This window comes from Lynx canadensis, chromosome A3, assembly GCF_007474595.2.
Source record: "Lynx canadensis isolate LIC74 chromosome A3, mLynCan4.pri.v2, whole genome shotgun sequence".
Classification (NCBI taxonomy): domain Eukaryota; kingdom Metazoa; phylum Chordata; class Mammalia; order Carnivora; family Felidae; genus Lynx; species Lynx canadensis.
The window spans coordinates 29,429,579-29,445,495 of NC_044305.1; the positions used below are offsets into that span (position 1 = coordinate 29,429,579).

Below are 15,917 nucleotides of genomic sequence, written 5' to 3' on the forward strand. Positions count from 1 at the left end.
TTATTCCCGTTTTCTAGGGGCGAGGAACTGCCCAGCTGGCCGTGCCTAGTGCCGTTTCTGGCACGGCTGGTGAAAGACAAATGTGCTTTTGGGGGGCGCTTTAGAATAAGATAAAGGGGCACCTGGCTGGTTCAGCTGATAGAGCATGTGACTCTGGATCGTGGGGTCGTGACTTCAAGCCCCGTGTTGGGTGTAGAGCTTAACAAACAAGTAAGATAAAAATGAATGCATCTCCAAGGATGTGGGTGTGGCTCCACCTGGTCACAGGACAGGAACTGTCCGCCCCAGCAGCTCCCATGGCTGGTTTCCTACCAGAGCCTCCTGGGGCGCAGAAGCTCTTTTCAAATGCAGATCACCAGGCCCCTCCGCTAGAGGGAGAAAACTCTGCCCCCATCTGGATGTGCCTTATGTAGACCCCACCCGGGAAGGGGCTTCCTCTGGCTCCCTGGGGTGGGGCTCACAGGACGCCCCCCAGAGAGAAGGGCTCCTGAGTAGTGAACCTGCTTCAGGTTGGCTGCTCCCCTGAGGCCACCACAGGCTGAGGGCAGCCATCCCCCAACCCCCAGCAGTGCTTTTGCTCTGAATGCTGGGGCTTTTCTTAGAACACAAGCAAGGAGGGTAAGGCCAGGCCATTTGAAGCCAAAGAGCAGCTCAGAGGAAAGGCCAGCAGCGCAGACTCTGAAGTCTCAGGTGAGGCTGTGTCAAGGGAAGGAATTTCCTTTGAGGAGCACAAATACCCCCGGAATCTCTAACCCCACCCCCAGATCTCTAAATTCCCGGGACTCAAGAATCTGAGTTTTTAATCAGCTCCCTCCTTCCCGGGGTCACTCCCTGGGGTCCCCCTGGAGCATGAGCTGCAGGCCTGTGGGAGGGGAGGGGAGCAGGCGGCTGGGATTTCTGGGCAGCTTATGGCCCTGAGGACTCAAGGTGAACTCCCTCCTGACATCCTCCAGGGCACGGGGAACAGCCTGGTGCATTTTCTCACTGCCGTCCTTCCAGGGAGTAGAACCTCTTCCACACAGTAAACAGTTGTAGGAATACATACGTTCCCTCTGGGATGCCACAGAACTGAATTTTGAATGAAAACAACGCAGCCTATAAAGAAGCACTTTTCCCAGAATGGGCCCCGTGCAGAAAAGCTCTGTTCTCAGAGGGCAGTGCACAGGCTCCGCCAAGATGAGGGAAGCGTGTGCCACACCGGCCCAAGGGAGGGTGCCCAACCCACCCTGCGTGCACACCCACGTGCAAACCCTCACACATGCCAAGCATCGAAAACGTGACTTCTCGTCCCTTCAGGCCATTGACCTGAATTGCAGCCAGACGGGGTTGCACTGACTGCTCGAGGCTGCCCTATGATGGTCCCACTTTGTGTGGGTGCCGGTGGGGACAGGAGTATGACGACACTGACAAGCACTCTGTCAGGAGGAAGTCCACAGAGGACAGACGTCAACCATCGCTTTATTAAGGCTCAGAGTCGTCTGCCAGTCGGGGGCTGAGTCACTCACCACAGACTCCAGCCACGGAACACTCTAGGTGACCCCACGGGCGGAGGCTGTCCTTGAGCTCTCAAGCCATGGTCTCTCATGCTCCACTCGGGTCCATCCTGCAGGGCTGGGGTGTGTGTGCAGACAACTCAGGGGGCCCTTGGCAGGGTGGGGCTGGCTCTAACAGGCCCTGGGCTCTGGCAGGGGGGTGGCAGGGAGGCACAGGAGGGCAGGGATACATCCCCTATCCCTCCCAGCCCAAACTATGGCTTTGTTACCCTATTGCCACTTGAGCAGGAGTGGGGCGCCCCTCCCCTGTGCTCTGGCCCGGGTGCTACACTCTGGAAGGAGGCAAAGGGAAAGCCCCTAGGGAGGAAAGGGCCCCTCTGTGCTTGGGATTTGGCCTGACTTCAGGGGATCGTGCCCCCCAACCCCACACACACACTCCCTCAGCTCCTCCCATCGACAGGTCTTCTCAGGTTGGGGCCGGTCACTCAGAAGTGGACACGCAGCACGTCCTGGCTGGCAAATGGCCTCTGGCAGGCTGTGCACGTCATGGGCAGGGAGCGCTGCTTCTCACCCAGGCAGGGCCGGCATAGGAGGTGGCCACAGGGGAGCTGGTACACTGGCTCCTTTTTGAAGTAGGGAGAAAACGCTCTTTTGCAGAAGGCACACTCGGGCCCCGGGATGCTCCCAGGCTGCTCTGGTAAATCAGGGAGGAAAATAGGCCAAGGTGAGGCGAAAGCTGTCCCCTGGTCCAGGCTCCGTCCTGATGGCAGGGCGTGAGCCTGAAGTGGGACAAGAAGCTTCCCCACCCTCCACCCCTTCAGCGGTATGGCTTTATCCCTCCTGGGGCCACTTCTGGCTGCTCTGGGAGGAGAGGGTGTTGGGGAGCCCGGACACCTGGGAGACCTCCCCTCAATCATCAAATCTTGGTGCTCCAGTGAGTGCCCAAGAAAAGCTGGCTTCTGAAGGCAAGCGGACCGCACTGAGCCCTCCCTCCCAGTCTCTGAGCAGGGTTTGCTTCCCCCTGGAACAGGCTGCTACGGTCAGAGTGAGGCACAAGCTCATCCTGATAACATAAACTACAAGAAAGGCAAGACGACTCAAGAAAGGAGACAGCAGACAGTGAGCAGGTGTAGCAGGGCTGGGCAGGTCCAAGGAGGAGGGAGGGCACCACGTGGGCAGGCCTGAGGTCTGAGTTACCCACTGAGCCTGGCACCTGCTTCTTCTCTTCAGCCTGGCAGCCCCTCCTGACCTGTCAATCCCCTTCCTGTGCTGCAGGCTCCCTCTTTCCCTGCTTCCCGCAGGGCCTCCCTGAATGAGGGCCGCAGTGGCCACGTCCTGCCACTGCCTCCCCAAGATGCACCTGCTGCGCTTCCTTCTCTTGTGGCCCTGGCCTAAGGAGGCTGCTTTGTCCCCACTCCACACCCCTCTGGAGAGGGCAAGGGTGGTCTCTTAGGGGAAAAAAAGAGGCCGGCCATGCAGAAAGAGAGGGACAGCAAGTACAAAGAATGGTTGGTCCAAAACCAAACCAAAGCAAAAAAAAAAAAAAAGAAAAGGAATGGCTGGTCCATTAAAGAAAGACAGGACACAGAGCTGTGATGGCGGAGACTGGCTTCAGGTGAGGCTACAAAGGGGGCAGGCTGGGGTGCGCAGGACTTCACCAGCGGCAGGGGCTTAGACTGTTCCAGGATCAGTGGGATGCCCTGGGAGGAGTCTAAGAAGTGAAGTGCCATGCGCTGGTGGACATTACAGGTGAGAGTGGCTGTGCGGGAGCAGCAGGGCTGCTGAAAGAGACAGGGAGGGGCTGGGGAGGGGACGGCACAGGGGACAGGGTGGCAGCAGAGTGCTCGGAGATCCACTTTGGAAGAGTACGTACAGGACTTGAGGATGAATGGATGTCAGGAAGGCTGAAGGACACCAAGGACAATCTCCACGTCACAGGCCTGACCCAAGAGAAGATGCTGCTCTTTACTAGCAATGGGGTGATGGGGCGTGTCTGCAGTTCTGAGTTAGAACTTCACTCAACATCTATCCAGGGGTTTCCCACATGGAGGTGCCAGGCAGCTGTCAGGGAGGCCAGGGTCTGAGTTCCAAGGAGAGGAAGGAGCCACAGAAGGGAGCATGGGCAGTCACTGGCCAGTGGGTTCTCTCTGGGATGGCAGGGCAGAGAAGAGTTTGCAGGACCAGAGTCTGGAAGAGGAGTCAGAAGTGGAAATTGCAAAGGGACAGTGAAAAGAGGGAGAAAAAGAGCGCAGGATCTGAAAGGCCAAGAGAGAAGGGGTTTCAGGAAGGAGGGGCTGGCAAGCCTCATCAGACACTGCTGGGAGGGGAAGGGAGAGCAACCACTGCGTCTGGAGCCGTGGAAACCACCGGTCACCTGGACGAGAAGGTTCTTGGCGATGGTCAGGATGGAAACAAGAGAGACAGGGAGGTGTGGATGAGAAGAAGAAGAGGTAAGAATGGCCTGGCTCTGGATGGGCAACAAGAATTGAGCATACACCTTATCACGGGCTCCTTCAGGCTTCATCTTGTAAAAATTGCCTAGCATTCCGGCATGTTCTCTCACCTTGTATCCTAACTGATTCTATCATCTAATGTGGTCCCAGGTTCACTGTGGGCAAAAACTGCCTCAGTCAAAAGCTGCTACAGCTCTATTCTAAACACGAGTGAAACTGTTAACAGGAAGGGACGAAGGAGACAACCCCCAAGCTTCTCTCCACACTTCCTTAAAATAAACTGCCCAGCTGTCAGATGGGAGACAGAATGGATCTGAAAACTAACCAAAGGAGGGGAAACAAAAGTCCTCAGGACAGAACAATTAATATTAGATCTTACCAAAAACACTGCAGAGTTGCCAAGCCCTAAGTCCACAGAATTACCAAGAGTTAACTAGAGAAAGCTCTCCTTGTGAAGAGTTAAACTTCACAGGAGCCCCTCAGCTCCCCCTGGAAAAGGAAAGAGACAGAGTTCTCCCTGAGGCCCGGGTGCTGGCTGCTGGTGCTAAGGAGGCTGGGCATGGCGGTCCCAGGAGCCCCAGAGGCAGGCCCAGGCTTCTGCTCCCGGGCTCTGGAGAGACAGATGGGGCCCCAGTTACCCGAGGCGGTGCCTGGCCTCCAGGAGGCGCTGCTCTCTCTTGTGCCGAGCTGTTGGAGCTGTCCCCGGGTCAGCCGAGCCGTGAAGGAGGGCATGGAGCCAAGAGTCGATGTCAAGGCAACTTCCAAGCTCTGTGACAGCTTCTGCTCGTGGGACACGGGACCTGACAAGAGATGCACAGACCACGATATCCAGAGAGAGGTTCAGCAAAAAAGACCAAGCCATAAGTCCTTGGAGGACCACAAGAACGGTACTTCTAACTTCAAATGGACGCAGATGTAAAGAAACTCCTCCCTGACGTCTGCTAGTGGATTGTGATGATGGAGTACCAGCAGTCAAAGCCTTGGGGACGTTCCTACCCATCCCACACCACTTTCAGGGTTTCTGGGCCAGCTCTAGCTTTCCTCCTCCTGGAAAGATTTCTGGGCAGGCCTGGGCCACCTTGTGGCTCATTTGCAGAACTGCACCCTACTTTCAGAAGGTCTCCTTGCAGGCCAAGGAGGTGCCCACCATTGTGCCCCTGATCCCTGTCCATTCCCTCGCCAGCAGCTTTTCCTCATCTCCTCCCTTCTGGGGCCTCCACCCTCCCCGCTCTGCGGGTTTGCTGGCCTGCACTCTCTGGGCATTTGCGTCCTCTCTCTCCTGCTGAGTAAAGCAAAGTGGTCATTACCAAGTAGAATGACAAAGACCTCACTCTGCCCACTCCACTATCTAAGGGACCTTCTCTGTGTGGTTCACAGAAAGCCAAGCAGTAGGCTGAGGGGGAAGGCAATGGGAGAGTGAGACAGTTGTCCACGAAAGAACCCAGAGACCTGCCTGGTATCAGGGTTCACAAAACTGCCCCAAAGTAGGGAGTAGAACATTTTGTCTACAGTGTGCAGGACTTGCTTGGGGCCTTGAAGCACAGGTCAGCATGGTCCTATATCACCAACAAACCTGACCTTACAGACATCAGGGTCTAAGGACCTTTCTTTGTCTCTCACCCCACTGCACCTCAGATGCTTCCAGGAGTTTCCAGGGGTCATGTTGACTAAAATCTATACTCAAAACCAGAGAAGACACAGATGTAACCTTTAAGTGCACTATTTGCATAGGGCTTTTACAGTAAGAGAGGATATTACAAGAATGATAAAATCTAAACAGATTTATTTTCATAAGGAAAAAGAAAGTGTCAAAGAGTTATCTCCAAAAGCACCAGGCACTAACAATCACAGGCAAATTCTACCAAATATGGAAAGAGGAAATTATTCTAATACTCTTACATTGTTCTAAAGTTGAGTACAGGAAAATGTCTTGATTCTTCTTATGGAGCACACAAATCTTTGGTAACAAAACATGACCAGAGATGGTATGTGTACATGACAGTTCAAATTATTTATCCAAAATAAAACGCTAGCAAACAGAACCAAGCAGAACATTAAAAGAAGCATGACCAAATGAAGTTTATTCCAGGAATGTAATAACGGTTGAATATTAAGAAGCCTATTAATGTATTTTTTCACACTAAAAGATCTAAGGATGAAAAATCATAGTACCATCTCCGCTGATATTGAAAAGACATTAGACAAAATTCAACCACCAATCTTAGATAAAAACACTGAATTAAAAACATTTACAAACATGACTGAATAAAATAGGAATCAAAGGTGTGGGAGAGTGTCTGAAATGGCTCCCAATGAGACCCACCTCCAGAGACTCATGCCCTAGGGTACCCCCTTCCCCTTGAGTGTGGGCCAGACTTAGTGACTTGCTTCTAACAGAATAAAGCAAAAATGAAGGGATGCCACTTCCACAATTAGGTAATATAAGACTATGACTTCCATCTTGTGCTTACACAGCTACCGTGTTATGTGCTGCCCTTGAGAGGCCCATGTGGCAAGGAACTGAGGACAGACTGAGTCTGCTGGCCACCAGCCAAGACCAGCCAACAGGGAAGAGAGGCCCTCGGAACAATAGTTCAACCAGGAACCAAATCCTGTTACAATCACAGGAATGAGCTTACAAGTGAATCCTTCCCCAGTCAAGCCATGAAGCGGCTGCAGCCCCAGCCAACACTTTGACAGCAGCTGGAGAAGACCCCGCAGCAGGTGACCCAGCTGAACTATCCTGGCTTCCTGACCAGAGAAGCTATGAGATAATGAATGTGTGGTGCTTTAAGCCAGTAAGTTTTGGGGTAACTTAAGACGGCAAAACATAAAGCACAGGGCAATAGTGCCACGTGTCACCTGGGAAGCACAGGGAGGGCAGCGGACATGGAAGCAGGGTGTGGATTACCTGTTGAGCAGTCCATATGTGTCAGCCCAAGTTCACTGGCAGCTTTCATTTTCTTAGCGGTGTGCTCTGAGGTAGTGGGTGAGACCAGAAGGCTTGTGGTAGAAAAACAGGAAGCGTTTACCCCAAGGCTACTGTCCGGGGCATGTTCAGTCTGCTCCATCTTCCTTTTCCGAGAGGGCAGAGCAATGGAAGAAGGTGTCACTGCCAATGCAGTCTGTGCTCTCCCAAGCAGATGGCAGCCCGGAATGGAGTGCTGGAGCAGGAAATGGTCGATCCGGGCCTTCAGGGAGGGGTGAGGCAGGGGCTGGGAGTGTGGAGTAAAGGCTACCCCCGTGAAAGGGTCACTGGGCACTCGGCCCCAGGCGGCTTCGCTGCGGTTACACTTTTCCAGCGTGCTCTGGTCGATGACCTTGCCTGAAGGCAGCAGCATGGGGCAAGGCATGATCTCCAGGGTGATGGGATCCAGGAACTCCTCAGGCACATCCTGAATCACCTCGGCTAGCTCCTGCAGGCTGGAGGGGGCCTGCTGGCCCTCAGACAGGCTTCCGGGATCACAGTCACTCTCCATGGGCAAGGCTGGGGCCTGCAGAGTCAAGTCCTGAGGGAGGCTCTCTGAGGCAACCAGCAGGACACTGTCTATCACCTCCTGAGAGCAGGTTTTAGCTGGCTGACCCCACACTTCCAATCGTTTGATGCAAGGGATACCGCTGCCTGTCACGTGGGTGATACAGATCTTGAGATGGACCACGTGGCTAAGGGAAAGAGCCCCTTTATTCCAGAGCTCCTGTGCCACAACAGCAGGAGAGGGGAGTGTGGCGTCCATTGGGCCAAAAGGTGGCCTGGCCTTGAAGCCCCTGTGACTAAACACCACTTGGCTCTGGTTTTTCAATAAGACTTTGCCTACTAAGGTGAACGCCTCCTTGTCTGGGATGGACGGCTCGGCGGGGCCCGGGGTCCGACACTCGGGGGCATTCCAAGATGCTCTGCTGGATAAGGCAGATGTGTACATTTCCAGGCCGGTGACATTCTGGCCTCCCCCAGCTGTGAGGTCTATGTTAATCCTACAGATTTCCACACTGAAGGGAAAGGAAACTATCACGTAGACTGGTGGCTTAATGAAATACTCTGTCCTAAAACCATGACTTCTCTTTGTCAGGTCTTCAGAGATGAGATTTTCTACTTCATAACCATCAGCTGATATCTAGAGTTAATGACAAATAAGACACGCATTCACTTGATGAGATCCAAATGAAGACAACTACATTTCAAGAATTTGCTACTTTTTAGACAATTATTTAAAGAAAGTCTTATGTTCCTCATTTAAACTTTCCTCTATTATACTGAATTCACCAGGGTTTTTTTGCGGGGAGGCACTCAAGGTTATCAGGTCAAGGGTTGAGGGCAACCGTGTCCCCAAGTACTGCCCATCCTTGAAAAATACAAGCAACAAAAGTCTGCTGAATGCAAACAAAAATCCCTTCAAAATAATGTCTGTGAGAAAAAAGGACAGCTATACTAGTGTTTTTTTATTGTAGAGGATGAACCCACAGAGATTTAGGGGAAAACAAAGATGTTCATTACAGTTCTTAATTTTGTATTTGGACTCTATCAATTATTAAATTTCCATAGCAACCTTCTTGTGGACAATCTTCTTGTGAATCTATGACTGAGGGGACTTGGTCAAAAACAAAAGTGTGGGGGCACCTGGGTGGTTCAGTCAGTTAAGCATCTGACTCTTGATATCAGTTTAAGTCATGATCTCATTGTCATGAGATCGAGCCCCACATCAGGCTCTGCACCGAGCATGGAGCCTGCTTGGGATTCTCTCTCTTCTCTCTCTGCCCGTCCCATGCTCATGCTTTCTCTCTTTCTCAAAATAAATACACATTAAAAAAAAAAAAAAAGCGTGTTCACCAACAAGGACCACAAAAGACTATACGAAATGTAGAGCAGTGAATATGCTAGGGGGTGGGATTGTGAGTAACTTCTCCCCCTCTTAATATTTCTAATATTTGTTATAACCAGTGGAAATTTTAAGATACAGGTATGCCTCCCTCTTTCTGAAAGTTCCTATCACACCACTTTGCTTTTACATAAGACCTATATTAGTACCTGTATTTGCTAACCAAAAGAAATCCAAAGAGAATTTTTACTTTTACGAAAAAAAGTTTTGGTATCACACTAATGTAGATCTCTTGTAAATGAACTTCCGGAAGGCAGTGATATTCATTTTACACCATTTCAGCCTGCGAAAGGTTTCGTAAGAATGTTCTTTTCAGATGGCGGAGGAAGCCTGTGTCTCTGTTCAAAGACATCAGGCTAGCAATCTGGGAACCTGAAACAGCATGCTGTGTGCAGAAGCTCAAAATTAAAGGACGGCTCAATTCTCTTTTTGCAGTTTCCTTACTCCTTGCTCCGGGCTGTGGAAAGATAACCTCCTTTGCACAAAAGGCAAAGCAACTTAGTTCAAATAAAGAAGAAGGAATCCAAATAACAAATACAAGTCATTATTTCTAGCATGAGAAGTAAGTGAGAGGAATACTGGGGGAGACAGTATTTCTACCTTCGCTGTGACTTTGAGTAGAATTAAATTTTATCATCAGAGGGAGGAGCACAATGAACACGACCCTCCAGAAAATGAGCCACAGCTCCCCTTGTAACAGTGCTGCATGATTCTAGGGGTACATCCTGGCCAATGCTTACCTAAATATCACCTGGTGGGATTTAAAACAGTGAAGGTGAAAGCACATTACACCTAAATTAAGTCCACATACACAAGGCAAGACATGGGGAAAAGCGTGAAAAATAGCCATTGCATATTTATGTGCATATACTTGTTTTGTTTACCTTGTTGCAGTAAATTCTTGGTCTGAACTGTGGGAGGCAAAGATTTATGACCATCTTTGTGGCTGAAAGGGTAGCTTCCAAGCATCAGAAATAGCCTTGAATAAAAAATAAAGCTTGATATTAGACATGTCAAAGTTCAATTCTAAACTTTTAGGAGTTGATTCCTACGGGAAGAGAATCAAACAGGGTAACAAAGACTCTCACGTACACGGCCATGGTCTATATAGTCTCACTGTATCGTACCTGTGATGCCGGGGAAAAGGAGTCACCAAAAAATTGCACAGGAGCTTCTTTTTTTTTTCTTTATGTATTTAAGTAATCTGTACACCCACCGTGGGGCTCAAATTCACCACCCCGAGATCAACAGATGCACACTCTTCCAACTGACACGGCCAGGTGCCCCCACAGAGGAGCCTTCTCCTGCAGCCTGAGCAGGTTGGCCAAGACTGCGGGTCCTTTGGCTGACAGCTGGACCCAGTGGAGGCAACAGCTCTGCAAGGCGCTCCCCACAGGAAAAGGAGGGTCAGAAGTGGCAGAGCTCAGAGAAAGAACAGAACTACTCAGCCAGAGGGTTTAGAACGGAAAAGGTTGCCGAAATCATAGTAGTAGTAGGCATCTTTGTCATTTAACACCTGTCAATTTTTTTCTTTTAAAGTTTATTTATTTATTTATTTATTTATGAGAGAGAGAGAGAGAGAGAGAGACAGAGAGAGACAGAGAGAGAGTGAGCATGAGCACACATGTGAGCAGGGGAGGGGCAGGGAGAGGTAGAGAGAACCCCAAGCAGGCTCCGCACTGTTAGTGCAGACCCTGACACGGGGCTCAAACCCACAAACCATGAGATCATGACCTGAGCTGAAACCGAGAGTTGGACGCTTAACTGACTGAGCCACCCAGGCGCCCTGTGATTGCATTTTCTTATTAACATGAAAACAACTGGAAGAGTCCAAAATATCATCAATGAGAAACAGAAATCCCAGACTTGGAAAGCATCTTAAAAGGACATCTAATCCAAACAAATTTTAACGACCAATGTCCAGGCTGGGGGAAATGGGTGAAGGTGGCCAAAACGTACCAACATGTAGTTACAGAAGTTCTTTAAAAAAAATTTTTTTTAGGGGTGCCTGGGTGGCTCAGTCAGTTAAGCGTCCGACTTTGTCTGGTCATGACCTCATAGTCTGTGAGTTCGAGCCCCGCGTCAGGCTCTGTGCTGACAGCCTGGAGTCTGGGGCCTGCTTCGGATTCTGTGTCTCCCTCTCTCTGACCCTCCCCCATTCATGCTCTGTTTCTCTCTGTCTCAAAAAATAAATAAACATTAAAAAAAAAACTTATAAGCAAATTTTTTTAATGTTTATTTTTAAGAGAGACAGAGAGCGTGAGCGTGAGCGTGAGAGGGGCAGAGAGAGAGGGAGACACAGAATCCAAAGGAGGCCCCAGGCTCCGAGCTGTCAGAGCCCGACGCGGGGTTTGAACCGAGAAACCGTGATATCATGACCCGAGCCGAAGTCGGACGCTTAACCAACTGAGCCACCCAAGTGCCCCTGTAGTTGTAAGTTCTGAGGAGGTGATGTACAGCATGGTGACTACAGTTAACAATACTGCGGTGTATATTTGAGAGCTGCTGAGAGTAGACCTTAAAAGTTCTCATCACAAGAAAATAAGCTGTAACTACGTGAGGTGATAGATATTAACTTACTACAGTAAGCATTATGTAATATATACAAATACTGAATCATTATGTGGTACATCTTAAACTTATTCAATGTGATATGTCAATTAATAGCTCAATAAAACTGGAAGAAAAGCAAAGATCAATGTCCAAGAGCCTTTGGTAGTCTTTGTAGAGAAGTAGGGGAAGCCACCAGAAATATCTCTCCTGCCAGCAGGCCTTGCCAATGGCTCTGAACCTCTTGGGTGAGGCCAGCCAGCCAGTCTATGCTTTTCCATCTGGCAGAGAAGGCCATGAAAAACTCTTTTGTTAGCCCAACAGGGAAAGGGTCACCCTCTGGGGTCTGTGTTATCATGATTAATAGGTGCCACATGGAGGCCAGGCACATTTGGCATTGTGCAACATTTTAGCAGGCTGTTTCTGCACAGTAAAGGTCTGCCATGGGACCTTTATTTTTATTTTTATTTTTTTTTAAATTTTTTTTTCAATGTTTATTTATTTTTGGGACAGAGAGAGACAGAGCATGAACGGGGGAGGGGCAGAGAGAGAGGGAGACACAGAATCGGAAACAGGCTCCAGGCTCCGAGCCATCAGCCCAGAGCCTGACGCGGGGCTCGAACTCCCGGACCGCGAGATCGTGACCTGGCTGAAGTCGGACGCTTAACCGACTGCGCCACCCAGGCGCCCCAGCCATGGGACCTTTAAATGTTTATTACGTCAGCCTCGCCCCAACTCAGAGTTTTACATATAGACACAAAATATTTTTTTAACATGGTTTTAATACATGCTAATTTCCTAAAAAGGGAACTTCTATGCAGATCACAGGAAGACTATACTTTGTTTTGTTCAGATCAGATTTTTACAAAGAGATATTGACCATTTCTGACAACCGCATCACCAAGAGTGATGCTAATACATCTGACAGTCTACACTTGTAGCAGTCCGCATTCTAGGTGATTCTACATATTAGTAATAGCTTCTAATAACTTCATTATGCCTTCCAATATGGTCATAACCAAATATTTACACATGAGAACAAATTTTATTATCACACTTAAAAACCTCCTTTATATTACAGTTATAGCATTTGTATGTATATGAATGTGTACATACCTGTACACACATACCTGCACACACACATGTTGTTTTTTAAAAAGTAATGCATATGTTTATATTATTTTTTTTAACTTTTTTTTAATGTTTATTTTGAGAGAGAGACAGACAGACAGACAACAAGCGGGGAGAGACAGAGAGAGAGGGAGACACAGAATCTGAAGCTGAGTGGTCAGCACAGAGCCTGATGCAGGGCTCGAACTCAAGAGCTGCGAGATCATGACCTGAGCTGAAGTCGGATGCTTAACCGAGGGAGCCATCCAGACGCCCCTGTATTATTTTTGACTGTAAGTTCAGGACAACAGAAAGAACATTACAAGATAATTATAAAACTGGAAGAAAAACAAAGATCAATGAACCTGATGAGATGAGATGAACCTGATGGAGTGGAGACCCTTGGCCTAAAGTCTCCTGTTCTTTGTGAATCTGTGTTGAAATTCTTAGTACTTCTCACTGTTTGAGGTATATATGCCACCCCTCTGTCAGAATATTCTAGAATCTGGTCTGGAATCAACATGGACTAGTTTACAGAACTCTCTTTTTTTCCCCCAGGGAAAATGTCTCCAGCTTCTGATATTTTTCTTGTTCTCCACAATAACTCAAAAATGAATGTATGAGGAATTGCATCTGCAAATATTCTCAGGGCCCTTGTATGTACCTCTTCTTGGCCAGGAAACCAGAGCACATTCAGAGAAGCAATGCCCTCAATTCTCCTGTCCAACTAGGGAAGTGGCTTCTTATTAAGTTTTTGTTTTGTTTTAAATGCACAATGAAGCCATTAACTGAATATGGAAGTAGTAACATGAATATAAAGCTCATACCTAGGAAACAAAATATTTCTCCTGGAAAAGCAAGCCTATGATGCCAAAGGAAAACAGAGGATAGTGACACAGATGGTGACACAAAAGAGGTGTGCAAGTGCAGAACTGGGCTGGCCCTGAGCAAAGGGCGAGCTCAGCCACTCGGGTCCGGGTTCGAGAAGCTTTGCTTGCACTGCTGCAGGCAGCCCTCTCCTCCCAACTTTGTCCTGATGGGTCAGACAGGGCTTTGGTAAGAACAAGCAAAGAGGGGCGCCTGGGTGGCTCAGTCGGTTGGGTGTCCGACTTTGGCTCGGGTCATGATTTCATGGTTCATGGATTCATGCCTCACGTCAGGCTCTGCGCTGACAGCTCAGAGCCTGCAGCCTGCTTCGGATTCTGTCTTCGGCTCTCTCTGCCCCTCCCCTGCTTGTGCCCTGTCTCTAAAATAAATAAATATTTAAAAAATTAAAAAAAAAAAGCAAAGAGACAGAAATTGTGTTATACTGTGTTATAACATGAGCATACTGACAGGTGGTTGACAGTGAGATAAAGGGCCCCTAGAGTGCCATCACCTCCACTCCACTGTCCACTCCTTAGGCCTTTTCTCCCTCCAACTTTCAGGGACAAAAACAAACTGGCAGAGTAATAATGTCAGCTCCTGGAAGTGTTGATTTCCCAGTGGGAGGCACTGATTTCACTAACATTTACCTTCCTATTTCCTTGTTATCTTCTTGGACATTTCACACTGCAGTCTTCTAACTTTGATTTATTCTACATATCATGAAATTAATCTGAGAACTTAAATGCTGGAACCAGAACAAGTTGGGTAGGGGTCCTCCTCAAACCATGATGAAGGGCTCACCTGTGAGTATGAAGCCAAATAGTAAAGTTTTCAAAATTATCTGAGGACCCAACTCAATTGTAAATGGCAGTGTGAAATGAAATTGACCAGAAGTGACTACCCTCAGGACCAGCCTGCACTTTGCCTTTAACCCCGGCTCAGCTCTCACCAGATGCCTGCTCCTGTGGAGGGACTGGAGATGAGAGGACGAGTCCAGGATGAGAGGATCTCATCTCTCCAGGATGAGAGGATGAGTCCAAGGGCTTTCAAACTCCAGTCATCTCGTAAGTTTAAAAATCCCACCTCTGACCCCTGAAAGGGGAAGAACTGGACTGTCCCTCCAATCAATATGATAATTTACAAGGTTTTATCTGCACTCTCAGCCAACACAAATGATTCCCAGTGAGTTAAGACACAAGGACCCTCTAGCAGCAAAACAACTCCAGCTAGAAAGGCACATACATAAAATGGCTTAGAGGAGGCCACCAGAAATTTCATTCCATTTTAACCTTACCCACTGGTTAGCCCTAAAGTGGTTACTAATATCTTTCTTTTGCAGATGAAGAAACTGTGGCTTAAAGAGAGGTTAAGCTGGGACTGAGATTCCAAACCTTCCAAACAAACTCTGGTTACTATCTATTTGGACACCATTTACCTTGAAGGACTTGCCAGGAACTTACATGGACACCTTACAACTTTTTTTCCCCCTCTTACTTAGGTTAGGCTTTGGTATCATTCATTTTTTTTTTTTTTTAATTAATTCTCCCAAACTTAACGTGGCTATGCTCTAAATGTAGAAATTTGGAAACCTTGACTGTCCCTTCCAACATGTATTGGATCAAGCCTCAAATTGTTTTGTGAGGAAAATCTAGATAAGCTAGCCCTCTATTCGAGCATATTACCTCATGAGGCTTTTCAACCTTTCTAAGAGGTTGTTAATTCCATTAGCCAACCATTAAAGCATCTGACCAGACACAGCCTGTTTGTTCGACGCAGCACTTACCAGAATCTAATCTGAGAGAATATTTATGGAGACTGTTCAGTCCATCCACATTAAATTCCTTGTCATGCCAGCTTAAGTGGCACCTCTTGCTTCCTGCCTGGCACCCCTGGTGGCTGCTGCATTCATGTCCCACATCACCATCTGACAGACTGCTTAGGAGTGTGGACCCTCAGCCGTAGCAAAGATAAATGTAACACACTGATGAAAATGTAGTGGCCTATCTGTCAAAATTCACAGAATACCAGGGTGGCAATGACACATCAGCGGGGAACCATGATTTACTGTCTATACTGTACTTCCCCACTGAGCTGCTCTTCAGGGCAATGTACTGGATCATCCTCATGTTCAAATCCCAGACACAACCTTCACCACACTCCTCACCCCACCACAAAGAGCTTTACCAACTACTTCCATGTGGCCCATCAGCAGGGAAGGGAACACCTCTAGGGGCACCTGGGAGGCTCTGTCATCGGTTAAACCTCGGACTTCGGCTCAGGTCATGATCTCACAGTTTGTGAGTTCAAACCCCACACTGGGCTCTCTGCTGTCAGTGTGGAGCCTGCTTGGGATCCTTGTCTCCTTCTCTCTGCTCCTACCCCACCCCCAAAATAAACAAACATTAATAATTTTTAAAAATGAAATACCTCTATGGCTGCCGTTTTATTAGGTTGTTAAGATGATCACTCTTTACTCTGCATAGTAACCTCTCTTTAAGACCCATGAGAAAATTCTCTTTTTGGTTTCAGTACTAGGAACAGTTTTTGTTTGTTTTTTTTTTTCAACTCAA

General features: G+C 48.4%; 1 protein-coding gene across 3 annotated transcripts in view; it reads right to left on the reverse strand.

Annotated features, from left to right (window-relative positions):
• Positions 1-1,416: 1,416 nt before the first annotated feature.
• UBOX5 (U-box domain containing 5) overlaps positions 1,417-15,917 on the reverse strand; it is a 37,866-nt gene continuing 23,365 nt past the window's right edge. For 2 of the 3 annotated variants that reach the window (XM_030309955.2, XM_030309956.1), the window contains exons 2-5: positions 9,705-9,799; positions 6,858-8,058; positions 4,585-4,746; positions 1,417-2,187 (exon numbers count right to left, since the gene is read on the reverse strand). In XM_030309955.2, the coding sequence (XP_030165815.1) occupies positions 1,979-2,187; positions 4,585-4,746; positions 6,858-8,058; positions 9,705-9,758 (1,626 nt within the window). In that variant the 5' untranslated portion in view covers positions 9,759-9,799 and the 3' untranslated portion in view covers positions 1,417-1,978. The remainder of the gene's footprint in view (positions 2,188-4,584; positions 4,747-6,857; positions 8,059-9,704; positions 9,800-15,917) is intronic. The other variant, XM_030309960.1, reaches the window with a different exon arrangement.